Source organism: Tinamus guttatus, unplaced genomic scaffold (genome assembly GCF_059628265.1).
Source record: "Tinamus guttatus ecotype Peru unplaced genomic scaffold, ASM5962826v1 Tinamus_guttatus_pri_ptg000287l, whole genome shotgun sequence".
Taxonomy (NCBI): Eukaryota; Metazoa; Chordata; class Aves; order Tinamiformes; family Tinamidae; genus Tinamus; species Tinamus guttatus.
In genome coordinates, this window is record NW_028288821.1 from 4607147 (window position 1) to 4626886 (window position 19740).

The following is a 19740-nucleotide window of genomic DNA, read 5'->3' on the forward strand; positions in this document are numbered from 1 at the left end:
CAAAAGAATGTTCCCAGGGCCTGCCACCTTCTCTGCCATGACTCTTTGGGAGAGGGCATCACAGCTGGTGGCAGTAGCTCTCCAGGTCTTTGCACTGGATTTGGTCATGGAGTGCCTAGGGCTGGCACCACCACGGGTAATCATGGGCTCTACTAGGCTGACCCTTGGATATTCCCTTGCAATTTACTCTGGTCTTCTGCTAACCCAGTGGGTGTGCAGTGAGGAGTCGAGGAGAGTGGACAACTGTGCCCTGCCTGGCCCTTGCACCCTAGTGCTGCAGCCCCTGGGCCAGGGAAGAGCTGAAGGTCCCTCCGTGAGCCAGGCTGGGGGACAGTGACCCCTGAGACGGGGTGAGGGGGAGGAAGAGGAGCAGCCTGACGGCCTCTCCTGCCCAGCTCGCTGCTGGGGACAGGGGCGCCTTGAGGAGGATAGCCTGAGGAGACTGCCCTCAAGCCGCGGGAGGGATGCAGAGCGCATCTGCTCCCCAGACAAAGCGCTCCAATTAGCAATTACCATCGCTAATGAACGAACCCTGGGAACAGCTTGTCCTGGGGGACACATTCGCATGCTTGTCTGCCAGTAAAGCCCCGAGCACCCCTGGATTTCCGCCTACTTTGCACCCCAGCAGTGCCCACGGCTCCTACTTCGGCTCCCTTCCACAGCCCCTGCATGCACCAGATCAGCCGCGCCAGCATGGCACCTGCTATCCCGTCCAGATCCAACCCTTCAGGAAGCGCAACCATGGTGAGCGGGAAAGGGGGCTGCTCCGGGATGGAGCACGGAGGGCTCCTGGCTCCCGCCGCCACATGAGCTCTGCCGCCCGCGCCGCGCTGCCTGGAATCGTGGAGGTAATCCCGGGTAATTCTCGCCTGCCGTGGAAGCGCCTCGAGGCCCAGATGATTATCACTGTAATTAGCCTCTCTGATTTTCCGCGGTGTTCTATAAAATATTAATTTACCGCTGGATCCCTGCCACCTTTGTGCACCGCCGGCGAGGCGCTGCAGCAGCGCAGCCCCACGGGGCTCGGCGCGGGGCAGGTGAGCGAGGTCCGTGTTCAGAGGCTGCTTCCTCCTCCGACTGAAGAATCCTGCTTGCACTGCCTCTTTCGAAGGTGCAAAGCTCTCAGGATCTGCCCTTCTTGGCTCTCCCACATCTGGAACATCTGCAACTGCTCAGCTTTGCAGCTTTGAGTGGGCCGATTTTGCAGCCCTAAAAAGGGTCAACCTGAAGCTCACTAGCAACATGGCAGGCAGCACCTCTGGTGTTGAGGCCCAGCGCAGCTTGAATGCCATCGAGGACAAGGACAAGGTGGCATCTCAGCATGCGCTGGAAAGGGGGAAAAGGTGACAGTCCCTGCAATGCGGTTGGTGGTTGCCCTTGCTCAAGCTTTCTGACCTGGCTTTCTCTCTGCCAGGTGCCTCCTTCTCTGCACCCTGCATTCCCAAAGCCCTGCCAGTGGGGCCCTGGCAAAGCCACCACTTGCTGTTGCTGCCCAAGGCCTCGCCATGGGGCAGGATGCTGCAGTCCCCCGTTTGCAAGCAGTTGCAATGAGGACGCATTACAATTTTGCCCTTGCCCACAAGCACAGAGGAGCACCTTTGCTCCTGGTAAAGGAGCAGAGTTCCATCTCTCCCAGAGGCTGCCCGGCCCATTCCTGGGTGAGTCCCCATCACCGTGGCCCTGACCTAGGCCTCCAACCCCCAGTGCTTCACTTGTTCTTCAGCCCCATGGCTTTGCTGCTCAGCAAGCTGCAACAGGGCCCGGCGGGGCTGGGGCACCCAGTCCTCCTCCGAGGGGTTGGAATGGGCCTCCAAGCCAGTGGCATCCAGCATCCCGCCGTGTGGAGGAACGATTAATAAAAATCCATCCCAAAGCTACATCGTGCAGGCAGCAGCAGGGCCTGCAAGTGGCTCTGGCTCGTGTCGGCAGAGGGCAGTGGAAGATGCTCCCAAAGCTCCCGGGGAGCCGCCTGGTGCTGGAGCCGGGATCCGGGGAGGAGACTCGGCCGGAGGAAGGGAAAGAAAAAGGCAGCCCTGGAGCGGCGAGGCCGTGGCAGGAGCGGGTTTGCTGCAAGGCACCCCTAGGGGCAGGGATGATGCTCTGCTCACCCAGCCCGGGATGTAGCATTTTCCTCCGATAGGAATCTGACACTGACACAGGCACCGGCGTAAGGAAGGAATCGCAGCTTCGGCTTGGCACGGCGGAGAGTGCAAACAACGCGAGCACGTTAGAAGCAAGGCTTTGATATGGCGCTGGAGTTGCAATTATTTATTAGAAGAGCAGGGAAGGGAGAGGGGTTTCCAGACAGAGATAAGGCTGGAGAGCAGCTTGTCACCAGGCCATTTGGTGCAGCCCCAGCTCGTGTCTCGCTCCGGTGGCACCCAGGGGCCTGGTGGGAACCCCTCGGCCCTCCTGGTTCCGTGGTTCAGCAGCTGGGAGCAAGCCCAGCTTCCCGCGCTTGCTGCCAAAGTGCACTCAAAACGGTGCCGGGTACAGGATCCCAGCGAGGTGAACGCTGCCCGGGCCAAACCTGCACAAAGCCGAGCAGGATCCCCTGTGAGGCTCCGAGGCACTACCTGGCTGGCCTGTTCCCAGCTCCTCCTTTGGTCTGGGTGGCAAAATGCGGGATGAGCACCTGTCCGCGGTGGGCTAGGAGGTCCCCCCGCGTCAGTGCACATTGCAAGCAGGAAGCCACGCGCTGCTCCAGCTCTGGTCGTCCCTGCATTCCCCCAGCGCTTCCTCAGGAGCCCCTTTCCCTTCCCATGAGCCAAGCAGCAGCCGAGCGGGGAGCGCAGGCCCCAGGCGGTCGCTTCCCTCGCCGGGGGCCCCGGGACGCGCCCGCCGTGGGCCAAGCGGCGGCCCCGGTCCCGGCCCCGGTCCCGTCGCGGGGCGGTTCCGCCGGGGACCCGCCCCGGGGGGGCTGCGCCCGGCGCAGGATGCGGCGGGGGCGGCGGTGCGGGGCCCGGGGCCGCCTCTGAGCGCCGGGGCGGGTCTGGGGCGCGGGGGGCGCTCGGCGCCGGTGGGAACCGGGGCTGGGGCCGGGCGGCGATGGAGGAGGAGGAGGATGGAGGCGGCGGAGGGGAGGCGGGGACCGCGGCTGCGGCAGGCGGAGGAGGAGGAGGAGAAGGAGGAGGAGGAGGAGGAAGGGGGGGCCGGGCAGCGGGGCCGGCGGGCATGTGGGACCGACTGCGGGGCAGTCGGGCGGCGAGCGGCGGCCGGAGCGCGGCCGCGATGGCGCAGCGCGACACGGCGGCGGACGACAAGGGCGACAAGGAGGCGGCGGCGGGAGAGGGAGAGACGGGGCCCGGGAGCGGGGCCGCCACCGGGGCCGGGGCCGCGGCCGCGCCGGGCGCCGCCGCGCCCTTCCAGCCCCCCGACGGCGGCTTCGGCTGGGTCGTGGTGTTCGCCGCCACCTGGTGCAACGGCTCCATCTTCGGCATCCACAACTCCTTCGGGATCCTCTACCTGATGCTGCAGAGCGACCTGGGCGCGGACGAGAAGGACCCCACGCTGGAGTTCAAAACAGGTGAGCGGCTCCCAGGGGCTCTGCCCCGACAGGGCACCCACCCCAGCGGCCGGTGCTCAGGGAACCGGGCACCCCTGCCCGCCTCCAGCAGCAGCGCTACCTGCACCGCGTCCCGCGGGCAGGCGGAGGGCTGCGCTGCACGTCCCAGCAGCCTGGCCCGCCGGCGGCGCGGGCCCTGCCGAGCTGCAGGCTGCCGCTCGGATGCGTTGAACGGCGGTTGCTCCCTGCCCCCTCTCCGCCCTTGCTATATTTATCTACAACAGTATCAGATGTTTCGGAGCTACTCTGCAGTCAATTAAAAGTAATTCATCTGAAAAGCGTGCCTACAGCGAGTCCGGCCTCATGTTTTGGAGAGGGGGTAATAATTCAAATCGACTGATTGAGGGAGATACCTGGGTTGTTTTATATATATATATATATATATATATGTTTGCTGTTGTTGTTGTTGTTTTGTTTTTTCTTAACTCTATTTCTGCCTTATCTACCGAGCCGTGCTTGCGGACGGCTGCAGGGAGAGCATCTGTCTTGCACATGTTCTTCCCAGGAATCACATCCATTGGGTTGTGGAGGTGCAGCCTGGCAGTGTGAGCCGCGTGTGCTCACACAGTGTCCACGATATTGGTAGTCTTTAACAAGGCAAGGGGGTTGCAAACGGTGCGTAGCGGTTGGCTGTGGTAGGATCTAGGGAGCCTGGCTGAGCTGAGGGCTGTGCTGGGCATGGAGAAGGGACTTTGCTCCCTGCAAAGACTCCTCTCTTCAGCTGGCGCTGGCAGAGGTCCTTAAGCCTGCCAGGGTGACGGTCCTGGGCTCCTGTGCTGTATTCCTCTCCACAGAAAGATCTCATACATCTTCGTGTTGAAAACCCACCTTGCTTTTTGGGATGGGATGAGCCGTTGCGACTGGGGTTGCTTTAGTGGGGTACTGGCAGCAGTTGGGGAGGCTAGTGGTCCTGAAGGGCTGCGTGAGTGGTGGAAAGTGTCACTTTGGGGACCATCAAAGGTAGAGTCACCTGTGATCCTTCTGCTCCCAACACATCTGCTCACCTGCTGCAGCCATGAATGTGTGCAGATAAAATGAATGCCGAGCTCAACTGCATTCAAGGGTCGAGTGCTCACTGTGTGACACTGTTAATGGGGAAGCGGGGCTGGGGACACATGGCTGGGGACACATGGGTAGCTTTCACTGCCGCAATGGATGGAGTGCATGAGGTGTGTGCATGTGTGTCAGATCTCCAGGAAACTCATCACGCCGTTGCCTGTTTCCTGCACTCCGCGATCGTATCTAGACAGCCCAAGGCACCTCTGCAAAGGCAACAGTTGTAACAAAAGAAATTAAGCAAGTGAAGTTTGGGTGGTTTGAAGGCTACGTGCCCAAGACAGTGCTTGTAGGAGTCGGCATCTGCCTCTTGCTCTGGAGACCGCTTACTGATGGTGCGGAGACCTCTGAAGCGAGTGGCTGTAGGCGCGCGAGGTGAGCACGCGCCGGGTCCGTGAATCGCTTCCGTGATGGACACGTGCTTGGGTCTGGGTGCCTAGGGAAGAGACCGTTAGCTCAGCGTGCCCTGTGCCATGCTGCCAGCGCCACTTCCCGGCTCCGCGAGCACTGACTGCTCCTGCCGCTCTTCCCGCACAGTGCCCTTTCCGTGGCTTTCGCCCTGGGACCATGCAGGATGCGAGCTTGGCTGGATGCCTCTGGGAGAAGACCTCAGAGGGGATGAAAAGAGAAGTGGTCCAGACTTCTCACATGGATACAGGGTGCTGGACGCACTCCTGGCCCAGTGGGTTTATCATATTCCTGTGAGCGGGAAGAGCATCCTGAGCAGTGAGGCTGAGCTCCCTGGCTGCTTTCCGTGATTGATACCATATGCGCCGGGCTGGCGGTAGCAGGAATTAATCTCCGGCTGCAGCTTCCCTGTCTGGGAGCCGAGGGCAGCGCCCGTGCAGCTCGGGGGCGGCTCCGTCACTGCCAGCCCTCCCTCCGCTCCCTTGCATAATTCCCCGCCGGCAGTGGTTTGCACGCAAACGCGAAGCGGGGAGGCATCGTAGCCGCCCTCCAAGCATGCCAGCCTCCTGCAAAGATCCCACTGTGCCCTCATCCTCCATGCTCCCTTAGGCTTTCGGCTCGGGTCTCTCTGTTGCGCTCCCGATTTTGCCTGGGAAGGGGTTTGGGAGGCGAAGCGCAGGCCGCGCTCTGGGCATCCCTTTGGGAGCAGCCGCTTGTGCGCGCGGGTGCCGGCCTGGAGCGAACAATAGACACCCCAGCGCCCGGCTATAATTATCAGAGCCGCTTTCTTGTTTGCATGGGTCACGTTTTAGCGCGTTTGATCTCGCGGCCCGCAGGATCCGCCGAGTTCAGATGCGGGGTCAGGCTGTGCAAACAAAGCTGCTCGCAACAATACGTCCAATGCATAGGCGCCTTTGTTTAGAGACATATACTGCGAAGCGCATGTAAACAAGCGAGCCCGTGACCAGCGCCCGTGGCCCGGAGCAGCGTGAAGCCGGGGACAGGACTTTCTCAAGGCACACGCTGTCCTTTCGGGTTTGTTTTCCTTAGGCAGGGGGGGGATCGGCGGGAGAAGCCACCACTGGGAGGGAAATGCACACGAGCGCCGGGCCGGAAAAAAAGGGCTCGGCTGCAGCGAGGAGGTGTGGAGTGACGCTGGGAAGCGCTCGCTGGCCCTGAATGGGCCCTGCTTCCCTTTGGCTGCATCAACACGCATCCCGGCACATGGGTCACCCCGCGGCACGGGCAGCGCGCTCGCCTCCGCGGCCCTTCCGAGCAGGAGAGCGCGCGGGGTGAGGATTGGCCTCTCTTAATCCGGCGCCTCCTGCAGTAATCTCTCCCCACCGTGCAATCTTCTCAGCTTGGATGCCTCCCGGCTCTGCCCCTCAGAGGAGGAATTCCCACCTCCGCCAAGGATGAGCCGCTCTGAGCAGTGGGTTGGGATGAGCCTGGAGCTGCTCTGCCTTCCCTGCGCTCCAGCAGCCAAGCCCTGCGCCCGGGCCCTTCGTCCCTGCCAAGCACCGAGAGGCTCCCAGGTACTGCGGCCTCTCCGTGTTTTTATTAAACATCCTGGGGCGAGGGAGAGGCTCAGGAGGAAGGAGGGAGGCCGCTTCTTGGAAGGAGGAAAGCGCTTGGGTAATGACGGTGGCGCTGCGAGGGCAGGAGGAGAAGCCGGGGCTGGCGCACACTGGAGCCTGGTGGCCTCTCTGGGATCTCTGTGAGCTCGGAAGGGAAACCCTACGGAGCAAGGAAGTAAATTAATCATAATTAGTTGCACGCAGTGATGGCTGGTCATGGCACCCGTATCCCAGGTGCCTTGGCGGAGATCCTTGCATCCCCGATCCGACCAGCGCATTTCCTGCTGAACATCACCCTGGAGAAGGGGCAGCTCCGGAAATCCTGCTCTGCTTGGTGGAAAGAGGGTCTGGAGGGTCTCTCCTGCCCTGCTTATCCAGGAGTCACAGGCCTCTCCCATTCCTTTAGCTTCCTTTTCTCTCGCTGCTGTTGCAGGAAAACAAGGAAAATAACCTGGCTGTGAGCTGAGCCCATCTTGGCCTTTTCAGAAACTTCCAGACAGCAGCGGAAAAAAAATGAAAAGTTCTGTGTTTAACACTTAATGTGAAATTCTTGCTTATTTTGGCCTGTTTCTTAGACTCTTTCCCTGCACTTTCTCCCTTGCCCATGCGCGCGGTGAGACTTCTGAAATTAAGCGCCCATAGTTGGGGGATGCCAAATTTAGGCTCTGTTTTGTTGTTTGTTGGTTAAGTCTTCTTCAAAAATCACTTCGTTTCCCCTTCCAAAGGCCCCCAGAATTCCTGGTGCAGCTTCGTGAAGCTGAACCCAGTGGGGGATTTAACAGAAAGTGGAAGTGCCTCAGAGCAGGAAGCGGAGGAGTGGTTTCATTTTCCCTTCGCAGGGAATTCCAGGAATACGTCAAGTCAACAGGACGAAGCGAGACTTCGGCACCAGGAGTGGCGGTGTAAATCAGATGTCTTTTACAGGCGGTCTTTCTGAGGAAGGGTGTGACATGGGAAGGGGACATTGGAGATGGCATATCCTGGCCGTCAGAAAGCAGGCCAAGTAATGCTACGGCGCGAAACGATTCGGGACAGTTGAGCTGTAGGACCTTAAAATAGACCCGGACCGTCTGGTTAGGTGAAATCCTCTACCTGGAAGGAGACACCAGCCCTGCTGATCTCTGCTGCGGTGCCCTGGGAGCAATTCCAGTTGAGTGAGATGGTTCGTGCATGACGATCGTGGGTGTTGCCTCGTGCCTCTGCGGCCACCCTCGCCGCTTGTCTCCTCGGGGCAGCACTTCTGCCCGTGGCCGTGTCCTGCTCTCCATATCGCGCTGCCGGTTGGTGCTGAGTGACACTGCGGTATCTCTGTGCCACGGGCTTGGGCTGCTGCACGAGCCTCGCATTCGCCTTGGAAAAATCACTTGGAATTTCCAAGACTTGCCAGGTGGCCCTGCTCAGTCTCGCTGTGTGCCTGGAGAATAGGGCAGGTGGGAGGAGAAGTCATCATCCCACCACACCATAGGCAGGTCGGGGATGTGGAGCACCAAGGGTTTGCGCCGGGTCAGGTGGTGCGGCGGCGGCCGACGCTGGAGCAGCAAAAATCTGCATGGGGTCTTTGGAGGCTTTGGGCTTCCCCAGCGGGTTCACTGGGGAACTTGCATTCCTCCGTGTCTTGCCATTAGGAGCTTTTGTCCCCAAATGAGATGATGAGTGACCATGAGTCTGAGAACCCAGGGCACCAGACATCTTGCCCGCTGTGCACTCACCCATAGGCTTTCTGGGAGAGCTGCGGGAAAGGGGAATAACCTGGATCTTGGGGGAGTGCAGCCATCTGTTTGTAGCTAGCAACGTGATGTAGGGAGCCCACCCGCGCCGCACACCACGTGCCGCTTGTGTTCGCGCTGCAGCAGGGCCGTTTGCTTTGGAAAGTCCCCGAAGGAATGTCTGGAGCCTGTTCTGGTAACCTGCAGTGAGCAGGGGGAAATTAATGCTCGGGGCATGGGTGGCAGTAAACATGCAGGGATATTATAGCGCTAATGGGGAGCTAATCCCATGGGAGCTGCTTGCTGGTAGCCACTGTCTCTGCAGGAATGTGTGCTCTGCGCTGGGAGCTCGCGCTCCCAGTTGGCACCCTCGGAGGACAGGGCCTCTGTAACCTTCTGCTTTCTCATTCTGGTGGCTCTTCGGGATCCCTGCCAGAGCTGGGCTAAATTCATGTCAATGACTGAGACTGGCAGTGCATCTGTGCTGGAACTTATATGAGGTGCAGGAGAGCTCAGCTGTGTTTGGAGGCAGCTTCCCTGTCTCCATCTTCATGATGGCCTGTCTGGAAACCCCTGGGGTTTGGTCCATACTGAGCTAGCGTCCAGGAGAGCTAGTTAACAGGTCCCCTGAGTTTTAGAAAGGGCTTCACCAAAATCCTATGGTCATCCTGATGGCCTCCCCATCACCTCCTGGGCCCAGGACATCTTCCATCTGCTTGAGCAGGCTGAGCAGGTGCAGGGGCTTCAGCAGGTATTTTTCAGGCTACCTGAGGCTGTGGGATGCGGCCAAGCACCCGGCCCAGTGCTACTGTAGAAGGAGGAGAAGGCATCTCCCAGCCAGTGGTTTTTGTGGGGAAATCACTTTTCCTGGGTTTTCATGCCCTAGAGATGGAGGGGAAGAGCACCATGCACACTCCCAGGCTGTTCATGCCAATGAGACACGAGCCAAAGCGCTGTGCTGGCTGCAGCCCTCCTTTTTTTTCCCTTCTCTTCCTAGAAGGATTGATGAGTGCATCCCTCGCCGGCAGCAGATGCTGCCTTCTGGCACGGAGCCCTTGAGGAGGTGCGCGTGGTGGCGGACATGGCTGGTGTTGCCGTCGGCCTTAGCGTGGTCCCTTCCTGGTGCGGGCCCTCGGCGCGCGTGCGACCGGGGGGAGCCCGGTTCACTCGGGGCTGTTTCCGTTCCTCCAGCCCAAGACAGTTGGGGCGGTTGCAAAACCCGCATGACGCGCGCGGCGAATTGCTGCAACACGCTCGCATTTGTACGCGCTTCAAATCGCTGCCGGGCACCTCGCACAACAGGTCCTGCCAGGTGCCGCGAGCGCATGGCCCGGGAGTGGCGCAGCGGGGCCGTGCGTGCGCGCCGGGCCGCGCGGAGCTCCTGTTTGCAAGCCCTTCGGAGCCGCGGGCTTGCAGCATGCAGCGCAGCAATGCCAGTTGCAGGTGGCCATGCAGGCAAAATCCAACAGCCCTGGGGGGGAAGCGGCAGCAACCCAAGCGCGCGAGGTTGCTTGCAGGAGCTCGTTGCCATCTGGGTTATGTGAAGCCCTGCAAGAAACCTCTGCTCTCTTGCTGTAGTCCTGGGTACCTGGTTGCTGCAAGTGAGTGTGGGTGGGCGAGGGGAGCAGAAAGTGCCGTGGTGGGGTGTTAAGCAAACCCTATCTGCATCGGGTCCTCTGCGAAATGTAGCATGTGATTAAAGATCTTCTGTAATTACATAATGTATATGCACCAGGCAATGAATTAAGGTTGCCCGGACAAGCTTGGTTCTGGGATTTCCCAACTTTTGAGGGCTTAACATTGCAATCATCCTAATGTGCTTCTACCATAGGGGGTGTAATTATTGATATTAGAGCTGAGCCTGGAGCCCGGAGAGGTTGCGGGAGGCTCGGCGGGTACAAATTGCCTTCAGTCGGAGTCGCTGCTTGTTCACTGCCGCTTTTCGAGCTCCAGAGCCAAGCAGGCTGAAGCGCACGGGGTTTTTTTGTTTATTCTGTGCAGAGCTGCGGCTCTAGTGCGCCGAGAGCTGCAGATCGCACGGGAGGTTTGGGGCAGAGCCAGGTGCTGCAGGGAGATCGCACCCTTCTGCCTCCGGCAATTTTGCTGCAAAACCCAAATCCCTTTGGCTTGCTTGTGGGCAGGATTTGGGTGGCCACTTCCAGCAGCGAGATGCAATGTGTCCTTATCCGTCCTGCTTGATGGTACCTTGTTTGGCCCCACGTGGAGCAAGGCTGCCACAGATGCATTGCAACCATGGCACATCACTGCTTTGGGTGTGTTGCACCCACACATGCATTGCTGCTGCGGATGCATCACACCCAGGGTGCATCACCACTGCAGATGCGTTGTACTCACACATGCATCGTAGCTATGGCTGTATTGCACCTGGGGTGCATCATGATGGGGATGCATTGTGCTCACACATGCATTGCTGCTGCGGCTGCATTGTGGTTGCATCGCGGCTGCAGATGCATCACACCCAGGGCACACCGCCGCTGTGGATGCACACGTGCATTGCCACCAAGGATGCACCACTGCAATCAGTCCCAGGTCACCACCTCTTTGCCTAACTATCACTCAGGAGGTGACAGCAGCAGGTAAGATGTTTTTGCTCCCTGACCAGCTATTAATCCCCATATTTTCCCAAAAGCACGTTTCTTTCTTAGGCTTTATGTAAACAACAGGAGCTGGGAGCTCTAGCGGGTGGGGAGAACTTGCCTGGGATTAAACCTGCCTTGGAGCCAAGCACGCCGAGCTCGCAAGCCTGCGGAGAGCTTAATTAAAGTCAAAGGCAGACTGTTTCCAAGAAAATAATACTGAGTGTTTAAATGTTATATTCTTGTTCGGGACCCAGAGCATCTCCTTTGCCTCTATGGTGTCAGCTGTAATAAAACGCAGTGCGATCTCCAAGAAAAACAAATTGGGAGCTCTCGCAAGGAGATAGAGATCTGTAATGGTGTTGCTGGTAACACCTTGGGTTATTACAAGGGGAAGGCAGCGTGCGGGCTTATTTGCATTGGGTCTTTCTTGTGGCTGCCGGAGCCGCGAGAGCCAGCAGGGCACCGAGAGGCCAGAGCCCATCGTTTCGGACCGGGCGCTGCTGGACGCCGGGCTCCAACTTGTCCACAACTCACAGGTAGATCCGCTCCGAGTTGCCACTTTGTGCAATAGCCACCAGCCCTGTGGAAATGGGGTTCCCTAGGGAAGAGCAGTCCTGGACTGTAGGCTCGCAATTTGGGCAGAGAACAGGCTTTTGGATAAGCAGGCTTTAAACTGAGCAGCAGCAATGCGTCGTCCACCCATAAGCCGAAGCCGGGATGCTTGTGCAAACACGGCGGGGGCTGGCCCGCGCCTCGCTGCCCTGCCGGGCTCCATCAGATAAGGCAATTATAGCTTTATCGCTTAATTGCAGTGGATAATAACGGGAGCGCGCTGCCGAGGGAGAACCTTGCCAAGGGGGAAATATCGGCAACGCGCTCTTTTTTTCGGCTTGCGGGGGCGGGAGGCCTTACAGGGCTCTTGCTGCCTCCCTGGGGCCGGGCGGCGCGAGCCTGCGCGTGTCCTGGGGAGCGCCTTGGAAGCTGTGCCGTGTTCCTAGACATGTGGACACCAGCAGGATTGTCCCTGCACTGGTCAGCACCCGGCTCGGAAGCGGGCGTTCCTTTCCTCGAGCTTTCTCTGCACTGCGTGGCGGGTTTCGTGCTGTGGTGCGTGTGCTTGTGAGCTTAGCGATAATGAGCGGGAGGCTGAGCTCCCTCAAGGAGCAAAGCCCCGTTTAGCCGTACTGTGTGGGCCATAAGTCTGGCTGCAGCCAGTCCTGGAAGCAGCTCCTTGCCCGCTGCAGTGTTCCCGAGTGTCCTGCTGCCCTGCTGGGCTCTTTGTGTCTGCACTGGCCAGGAGCTGGTAGGGAGCCAGCACCCCAAGGCCCTCTCAAGCATGGTGGGAAGCAGGGATTTGTTGAATGGACAAGTCAAGCCTTCCAAGCTGAGAAGCAAGTAAGAGTATCTCCTTCTCTAGAGATACCCAAAACCCTCTGGACCATCTCAGAGGCCCCAACTATGCCATTATCCTGCGAAACCAGCCATGGGCTGGGCAGTCCTAGAGGAGGGGGGGGGTGGCTCCTGGCTTACAACTCTGCTTTAAAGGCAACTCGTGATTCCTGATGTGGGCAAGATGAACAGGGCTCCTTTTCAAGGTCTGGGACTGCGTGGGTGGCAGTAGAGCCTGCGGCCCGGCCCGCGCGGTTGTCTGCAAACACAGCAGGCCACGGCCAAGGTTCAAGGGACAGCCGTCATTTCAAAGGGCAGGGCAGATGCACTGAGGACAGTGTTGGTCTAGAAGAGACCACACTGAATCCATCCCGCCAAGCAAAAGTCCAAGGGCAGCCCAGCCATGCTCAGTAAAATGCACTCAAAATGTGTGATCTTTGTTGCCACATACCCAGGTCCCACAGCAGTCAATGACCCTTGTAGATGAAGCATCTGCTGTCAGGCCTCCAGCCTCTGTGGGGTTTCAACATGCAACATGTGGGAACTTCTCCCTTTTACGGGGATCATCACCAAAGGGATCAACGCATCAGGATGCCCCTTTTCCAGTACCGTGAGCTCCAGGGGTGCAGGGAGCTACTCAGCATGGAGCTGCTGCTAGGCAAACACAAAGCAAGGCAATAGATTCCTGTAAAATGGAATGTATGCCAAAAGGTAACACCACAGCGGATGTTTTTTAAATTTTTTTTTCTATGTTTTTAAGCCATTCAACTCTACCCCGCTTCAGCTCATCAACCAAACAACTCCAAAGAGAAGGTATTTCAGGTCCTGATGTGAACTCTGTGGTTGGTGATTAACTCTCTGTTAGCAATGCCAAACCTCGTTTGCCAGACTATGATTCCAGCACCTCAGTTTCCCCTCTCCCTGGGCAGCATTCCCCTCGCCCCATCCTTCTTGTGGCTCAGCAGCCAGTGCAGACAACTGGCTTCCCTGCCTGGGGCACTGAGCAAATGCCCATCCAGGAGATGCATCCCAAAACCAGGAGCTTCCCAGCATCTGAGGGACTTGCAGGAGGCCAGCAGCAATTCCTGCCCTATGAAGAGAATAGGCTGCTTGGAGAGGCAGGCTGAGAGGGCTCCTCTGAAGTGGTGGCTGAGAGCTCTTTCCGCTCAAGGGAGATCCTTGTTTAGACTTTTAGTGTAGGATGAAAAAGGGGAAAAAATCCCCAAAAGCTGCTGAAACAATAAAAACAGGCAGGGCAGCGAGAAAAGAAACATCTTGAGGGGTTTTAATAGTTCCTCTGCCTCTAAAGCTATTGTTCCAAATTTCAGGAGTTAGCTGAGACATTGCCCAGTGATTTTCCATCATTTCTAACTATTGTCATTTTTAGCACGTCTGTTCTTTTTTGTTACTTATTTCACAGCCCCTTCAGCTATGCTTCTTCAAAGTCAGTCTGGGTAGGTGGGTATTTTGGTGCCTCCACATAACCGGCTTGGCGTGGTTTTCCTGCGGCTCTTGGTTTTCCTCAGCTCCGAACTGGGAGGACCAGGTGCTGGAGTGGCCTCTCTGACTAGATGCTGCCATCAGAGACCAGGGCCCAGCAAGGGGAGACTTCCCTGGGTTGTGCCAAGCCAGCTCAGCCTTCCTAGTGCAGCTCAGTCCCTTGTCGGGGACATGGGGTGGCCTTTGCTAAGCCGTGCCTCAAAGATGTGCCCACAGAAGTTCATTGACCACTCTCTGGTCTGCCATCCCAGCAGCCTTCCTGGAAATTCGAATTGAGGAGAGCGATTAAGAAGCTGCCTCATTATAGTTGGCTCACGAGGTGGAGGTTGGTGGTGGTTTTCCCCATTAGTCAGGGTTGGTGACGAGTCAATCTCCTTTTATGTTTTCTTATGAATGAATAAGTTTTGGCTCGTACCCGATGATCAAACTGGTTAAGCCAGATGCAGCTGGTCTCAGTCTCATTATCAATCTAGACATGTCACTCTCTCTCTCTCTCTCTCTCTATATATATATACCTGTCGCATAATCTGCAACCAGCTCAGCTCTAACATGTTCCACGAGGACAGAGCAGCTGTCCTGGAGCGCAGGAGGCTCCCAAGTCCCAGCTGCAGCTGTGCTGAGCTGTGACCAAAGCTGCTCAGCCACACACAGGGTCCCAAAAGGCGGCAGATGGGCTGATCTAGGTGTCTTTGTGAGTGTCACTGGGTGTGAATGAGAGCCGTGGAGGAGACCCTCTCAACAGCCTCCTCTGGAGCTGTGCTGGACAGCGTTGTCCTGGTGAAGGCCCTAGTTCCTGCAGCAGCTCCAAGCCTTCCTTTCCACCCAATCACCAAGATTGCAGCCCTGTGGCTTCGGCGGGGTCATTGCTAGCCTTGCGTGGCCTCCTCACTTTGGCCGCGGATCCTCTAGGCTTTTCCGTTCACTGATTCCTTTGCACCTCCGTGGCCATTCCGGGTCCTTGAGTCACTTAAGTGCTGTGGCCCAGTCAAACTTGCGCTGAACACAGGGTTGCCCTGCGGAGATCCTCGCTGCATGGGCTCCCATGCTCTTTGCCATCTCAGCGTCACAGTGTCCATCCTTGGTCAGGGCAGCGGTCCGTCTCTTTTGTTGCAGAGAAGCCAACCTGTCTCCACTTCCATCCTGGCCTCCTTCCAGGGATGCAGCCGGAGGCGGAGGTCTTGCTCCGGGCATCCCGAGCGGCAGCGTGGGGCAGCGCGTGCGCTTTGTTTGAGGACAAGGAGGCGATTTCAGCTCTGGGTCACGTGCGGCCGCGGGGGAGCTGCCCCGGGCGCTGCTGCAGAGCGCGGGCGGGTGGGAACGTCCTGCACTCAGCTGAGACCTCTCCCAGTGCACGAGCAGTCACCGACTGATTTGATGACACCTCATTAGATAGCTATAAACCAAAAATTGTCGGTGTAGCCTTTCCCTGGGAGTGGGATGCACTGCAGAGGCTGAGGTATTTTTCTGCAAGACTGCAGCCAGCAGCCTGAACGCTCCTGCTAGGCTGCATGAAGAGGCTGGTGGTGATGGATGCTGGAGAAGCCAAGCCCTGTGCAGGGGCTGCTGCACCCCCATTTGGGTGATGGGCTGCTCTGGTACCGCCGCATTCATCTCTAGTCATTACTCCTCTCCACCACCCCGTGTCTGGTGTTTCTCTCTGAGATGTTGGTCTAGGCAGCAGGAGCCTGTGAATCCTTCAAAGGCAGAAGATGCCTTTCCACCAGCATGGCTTTCTTGATGGCAGCACAGAGGCGATGGCTGGTGACTGACCGAATATGTCTCAGCAGCTGGTTGTGACGCTGCTGATAGCCAGCCAAGTGATAGGCTGGGGTGAGTTTCTGAGGCAGACTTTCTATGCCTACGTTCAGATCCTCACATCTGTTGTGCTGGAAGACACGCTCGCCCTTTCAGAGGAAGAGGAGGGGACAGGTGGTTTCACTTGATCTGGGCTGAGCCAGTGTTCCCTGTTCTGCTGCAATCTCCTGCACTGCTAATGCCTCCAAAAAGCTGTTTGGCTTTGCTTCTTTCCTTTGCCCCTAGATGCAGGGGGATGCATTGACTTTGCATGAGAAATTGAAGATAATTGACTTGAAAGCAAGACAAACGACAGCTTAAGGGCTGGGCCAGTATCAATCACAGGTCTGACGTGTTTTGAAACAGGGTGATTTGCCTGCTCTTTCTTGCACCCACCCCAGAAGTGCAGTATTTTCATGGCAAGGAAGAGGATGGTCCCTAACAATGGCAGTAAGATGTATGGCTTTTGAGTCGGAATTAGAGGATTGCCAAATCTATGGAGTAAACCCACAGAAACTTTATGGGCCTCCCTTTCTGTTGCCGATGACACTTGGAAGCCCTTGATGCAGAAAAAGTGAGGGTGCCTCTCGAGGGAAGCGCATTAATGTTTCACGTGGGCTCCAAACGGTTTGTGGCCGAGGCACCCGCTGGCACCTTGCTGTCCCCACCTCCCCTCGCTCTCGTTGAACGTTGTGCTGCTGGCTCTCCGTGCAGACATCGTGTAGGCCAGAGCCCCCGGGCTGCCACGTCATGTATATCTATATATGTATATATGCATATGTGTGCACGCACACATATGGATATAGGCACTACAGAGATGCACATCTATGCATGCACGTACATGTGTGGGAGTGTGCATACATACTGTATGTATCTTCATGAATTTAGGGATGTGGCATTCCCTCAGCCTCGTCTCGACCGTCCCGGGGCCGCTCGGCTTTGCGGGAGGCGGTGGGTGTCCGCGGTCCGTCGCGAGCTCGCGGAGCGCTCGGCGGAGCCGGTGCCGGGTGCCGTCCTGCCAGGCAAAGCTGCATCCCGGCCGGCGGCTTCTCCCCCGGCGTGCTCCGGTGGCTGCCGGCTCCACTGGGCGTCTGAAAAACTTTCAAATGAGCTTGGGTCAGCCAGAAGTAACACACTGTTGGCAAAGGGGTACAACCCGTTTCTTCATGCAAATAATACAAAATACATATTGCTGCGCTTCGGTTTCTTTCAGCTATCGGATTTGCTTAATTGCAGCGCGGCGTATTTTTTCTGGGATATCCAGGTGTTCTGAAATGTGTGCTTTAATATAAGGAAACAACAAGAGATTAAAACCACAAGGATATTTCACCCCTCTTTTGGCCTCTGGCTCTTTGGTTTAATGATAACACATGAGTCTTGCATAGCTTGGGGATTTTTTCTCCCCATCAATAGGCTTCAGGAGGAGCATCCAAGCAGGCTCCTTGCTCCAGAGATGGGGGAAACTCTCTGGAAGAAAACTTGGCGGCCAGGAAGAGAGCCCAGCTCTTTACACCGTGCAGCTTGGGTGGCTTTGGATGACAGTGGCTCCTTGGGATGTGTCCTGGTCCAGCTCTGGTGCACGCACTGCCAGCGCAGGCTCTGCAAAGTTGTGCCTAGAGCCCACACGTAACAGTCCTATAAAACTAGGTGTTACCTTGTTTGTGAGTGAAGCTCGGGGGCAAAACAACTTAAAAGAGGCCTCGCGGAGGCTGGAGAGGGGCCTCCCTTTGCAAAGCGCTGGGAGGAGAAGCTGCGGCTGCATCGACTTTCCTTTCATATTTATAGACACATGGATCCTTTTTTCTTGGGCAGAGCTCGTCTTGAGGGAAATTGGGGCCTCGTTAATTGTAAGCAAATAAGTTACATAACTGAAATATTTTGATAATACTCTGTCTGCAAGGCAGCTCTCCTTGGGTTAGCTGGGGGAGAAAGCTGGTGAGTGGGGCAGGATGTCAGGGCCCTCATGGACCTTGCCCCTGGACTGGCTGTAAAATGAAAGTGGCTGTTTTTTGCATTTGCTCTGGTGTTTCAGTGATGCTTAATGTGATGTGAGCATCCCAACGCAAGAACTCTTTCTGGACAGGGCTCTGAATCGTGGAGGGTTTCCAAGCTCTGCGCTGCTTGGAAGGAGAGGTGGGAACTGAAATGCCTTGTGCACCCCGGCAGCAAACTCGTTATCGTTGGCAAAAATGTTGTGCTGGTTCCCTTTTTCTCAACATAATCCAAAGGAAAGGCTCATGGCAGCCAGGTGGCTGCCGTCCTGCTTGTGCAGAGTAACAGCCAACCACGGAGCCAGGGCGATGGTGGTTTGGGGTCATTGCAGCTGCAACTCATTAACTGGGAGTTTTCTGGCTGCATTTTTTTCTGAAGTGTCTTTACAGGCTTTTTATTGAAAAGTGGCCCAAAATAAACCAATTTGCTCCTGGCACTGCCAACGTGAGGTTTCTTTGGAGACTACTGTGCGAAAAGAGGAAATTGAGGATGCTGAATGTCACGGTGGTGGAGCCTGGAAAGCCAAAGCAGACAGGCATTCTGTGGCCTCCAAGCCCTAGTGTAGGGCTTGGCTGTGGATTTCAGGAATGCGATGTCCATACAGGAGAAATCTGTGCTCTTGGTTAGAGAAATAAAAAAACAATCCAGTTGATGCAAATGTAAATATATCCCTGAATAAGTTTCATTATCTTAAAGAGGGCAAATTTCCGTGTATGACTCAGTCCCATCTTCTGTCAAGTGCTGTCGCCGGCCCAGGGGACTGTTCCATGCCACATGTCTACCCTGAGCACACTTGGGAAGCTGCGGGAAGCGAGATACTGCTCAGGGTGGAGGGATGTTGCCCTCCCACATGCTCCTGCTCTGAGTTCTCCATGCAGTGCTGGCAGACCAGCAGGTATTTCAGCTTATGGAGACGAGTTTGAAGTCCACCAGGGAGGATTGGCTGCAGTGGGACGCTGCATGGATAGCACTTGAGGTCTGGAGTCTGGGTCTGAATCCAGTGTCTCTCCTGTGTTTGAAAGTCCTACTTTATGTCACGATATCTCAGCTTTCGTGCCCTCTGGGTATTTGAGTTTCTAATCAGTGGAAGTGCAATAGTGCAGTCTAGATATCCAAGTCATCTACAAAGCCTTGGCTACAGTGTCTGGGACTTGGGGAAGGTCTCAGAATTAATTGTTTGAGGGGGGCATATGCTCTCTGCTGTAGGTTTTAAGGAGGAGTACAGGGAAAACTTTCCAGAGCAGCATTTCTACGCTAGGCATTTTTATTAACGACTTGGCTGAATTGTATGGAGAGGGGCTGTAAGCACATTGGGAGACAGGATGTGAGTCGAAAATGATCTTGGCAACTCTCAGACATGGCTCAGTTACAAATAGGATGTGATCATATCGCTAATGGGATGTGATTTGACAAGAAGCAGGCAAAGTATTGCACTTGTGTGGAGAGTGTCAACGAAATGAGGTAAGGGACGATTAATTATTAAAGGGTCCTCTGGAGGGGAGCTGGGTGCATGGGAGAGCAGCAGCTGATCAATGTGTCAATAATATTGCACTGCAGTGAAAAAAAATGAACCATCCGCAGGGAAGTGCAACGGAGGCACATGCAGGGCATGAGAAGCCTATTGCTATAGGACTGGTCCTGAGGAGCAGGCTGTTGTGTCTCCATTGAGCACCACCCATGGAGAAAGACGTGTCTCCATTGAGCACCACCCACGGAGAAAGACATGGGCCAACTGGAAGGAATTGAGGAAAGAAAAATGGTCAGCTACCCAGAAACCATGGCCAGAGAGGCAAGGCAGAATGAACTTGGGGTGTCCTGCCAGAGAAGGGAGGTTGGAAGGGGATTTCTAACTGCCTTCAGCTCTGTAAATGTTGCTGAAAAGACAAAAAGTATTGGGCTTGCCCAGTGAGAGGCAGGTTAGAAGTGATGCATTTAAATTATGCAACGAGGAATATTTTGGTTAGGCATCAGGGCAGGAGATTTCTTCCTGCATGGGTAGCTGGATGTTGTCAAAGGTTGTCTAGGGAAGGCTTGAAACCGCCGCCACCAGAAGCATCTAAGAAAAGGCAGGACAAAGGGCTGCCAGGGATGACTTAGTGCGATCCAGAGTGGGACAGGACATAAAGGTGCTGCAATGGCACCTGAAAGTCTGA

General features: G+C 56.5%; 1 protein-coding gene across 1 annotated transcript in view; it reads left to right on the top strand.

Moving 5' to 3' along the window:
* Window positions 1-3048: 3048 nt before the first annotated feature.
* The window catches only part of SLC16A2 (solute carrier family 16 member 2), a 40147-nt gene continuing 23455 nt past the window's right edge, over window positions 3049-19740 (top strand). The window contains exon 1 of the mRNA XM_088527498.1: window positions 3049-3526. Within this exon, the coding sequence (XP_088383624.1) occupies window positions 3049-3526 (478 nt within the window). The remainder of the gene's footprint in view (window positions 3527-19740) is intronic.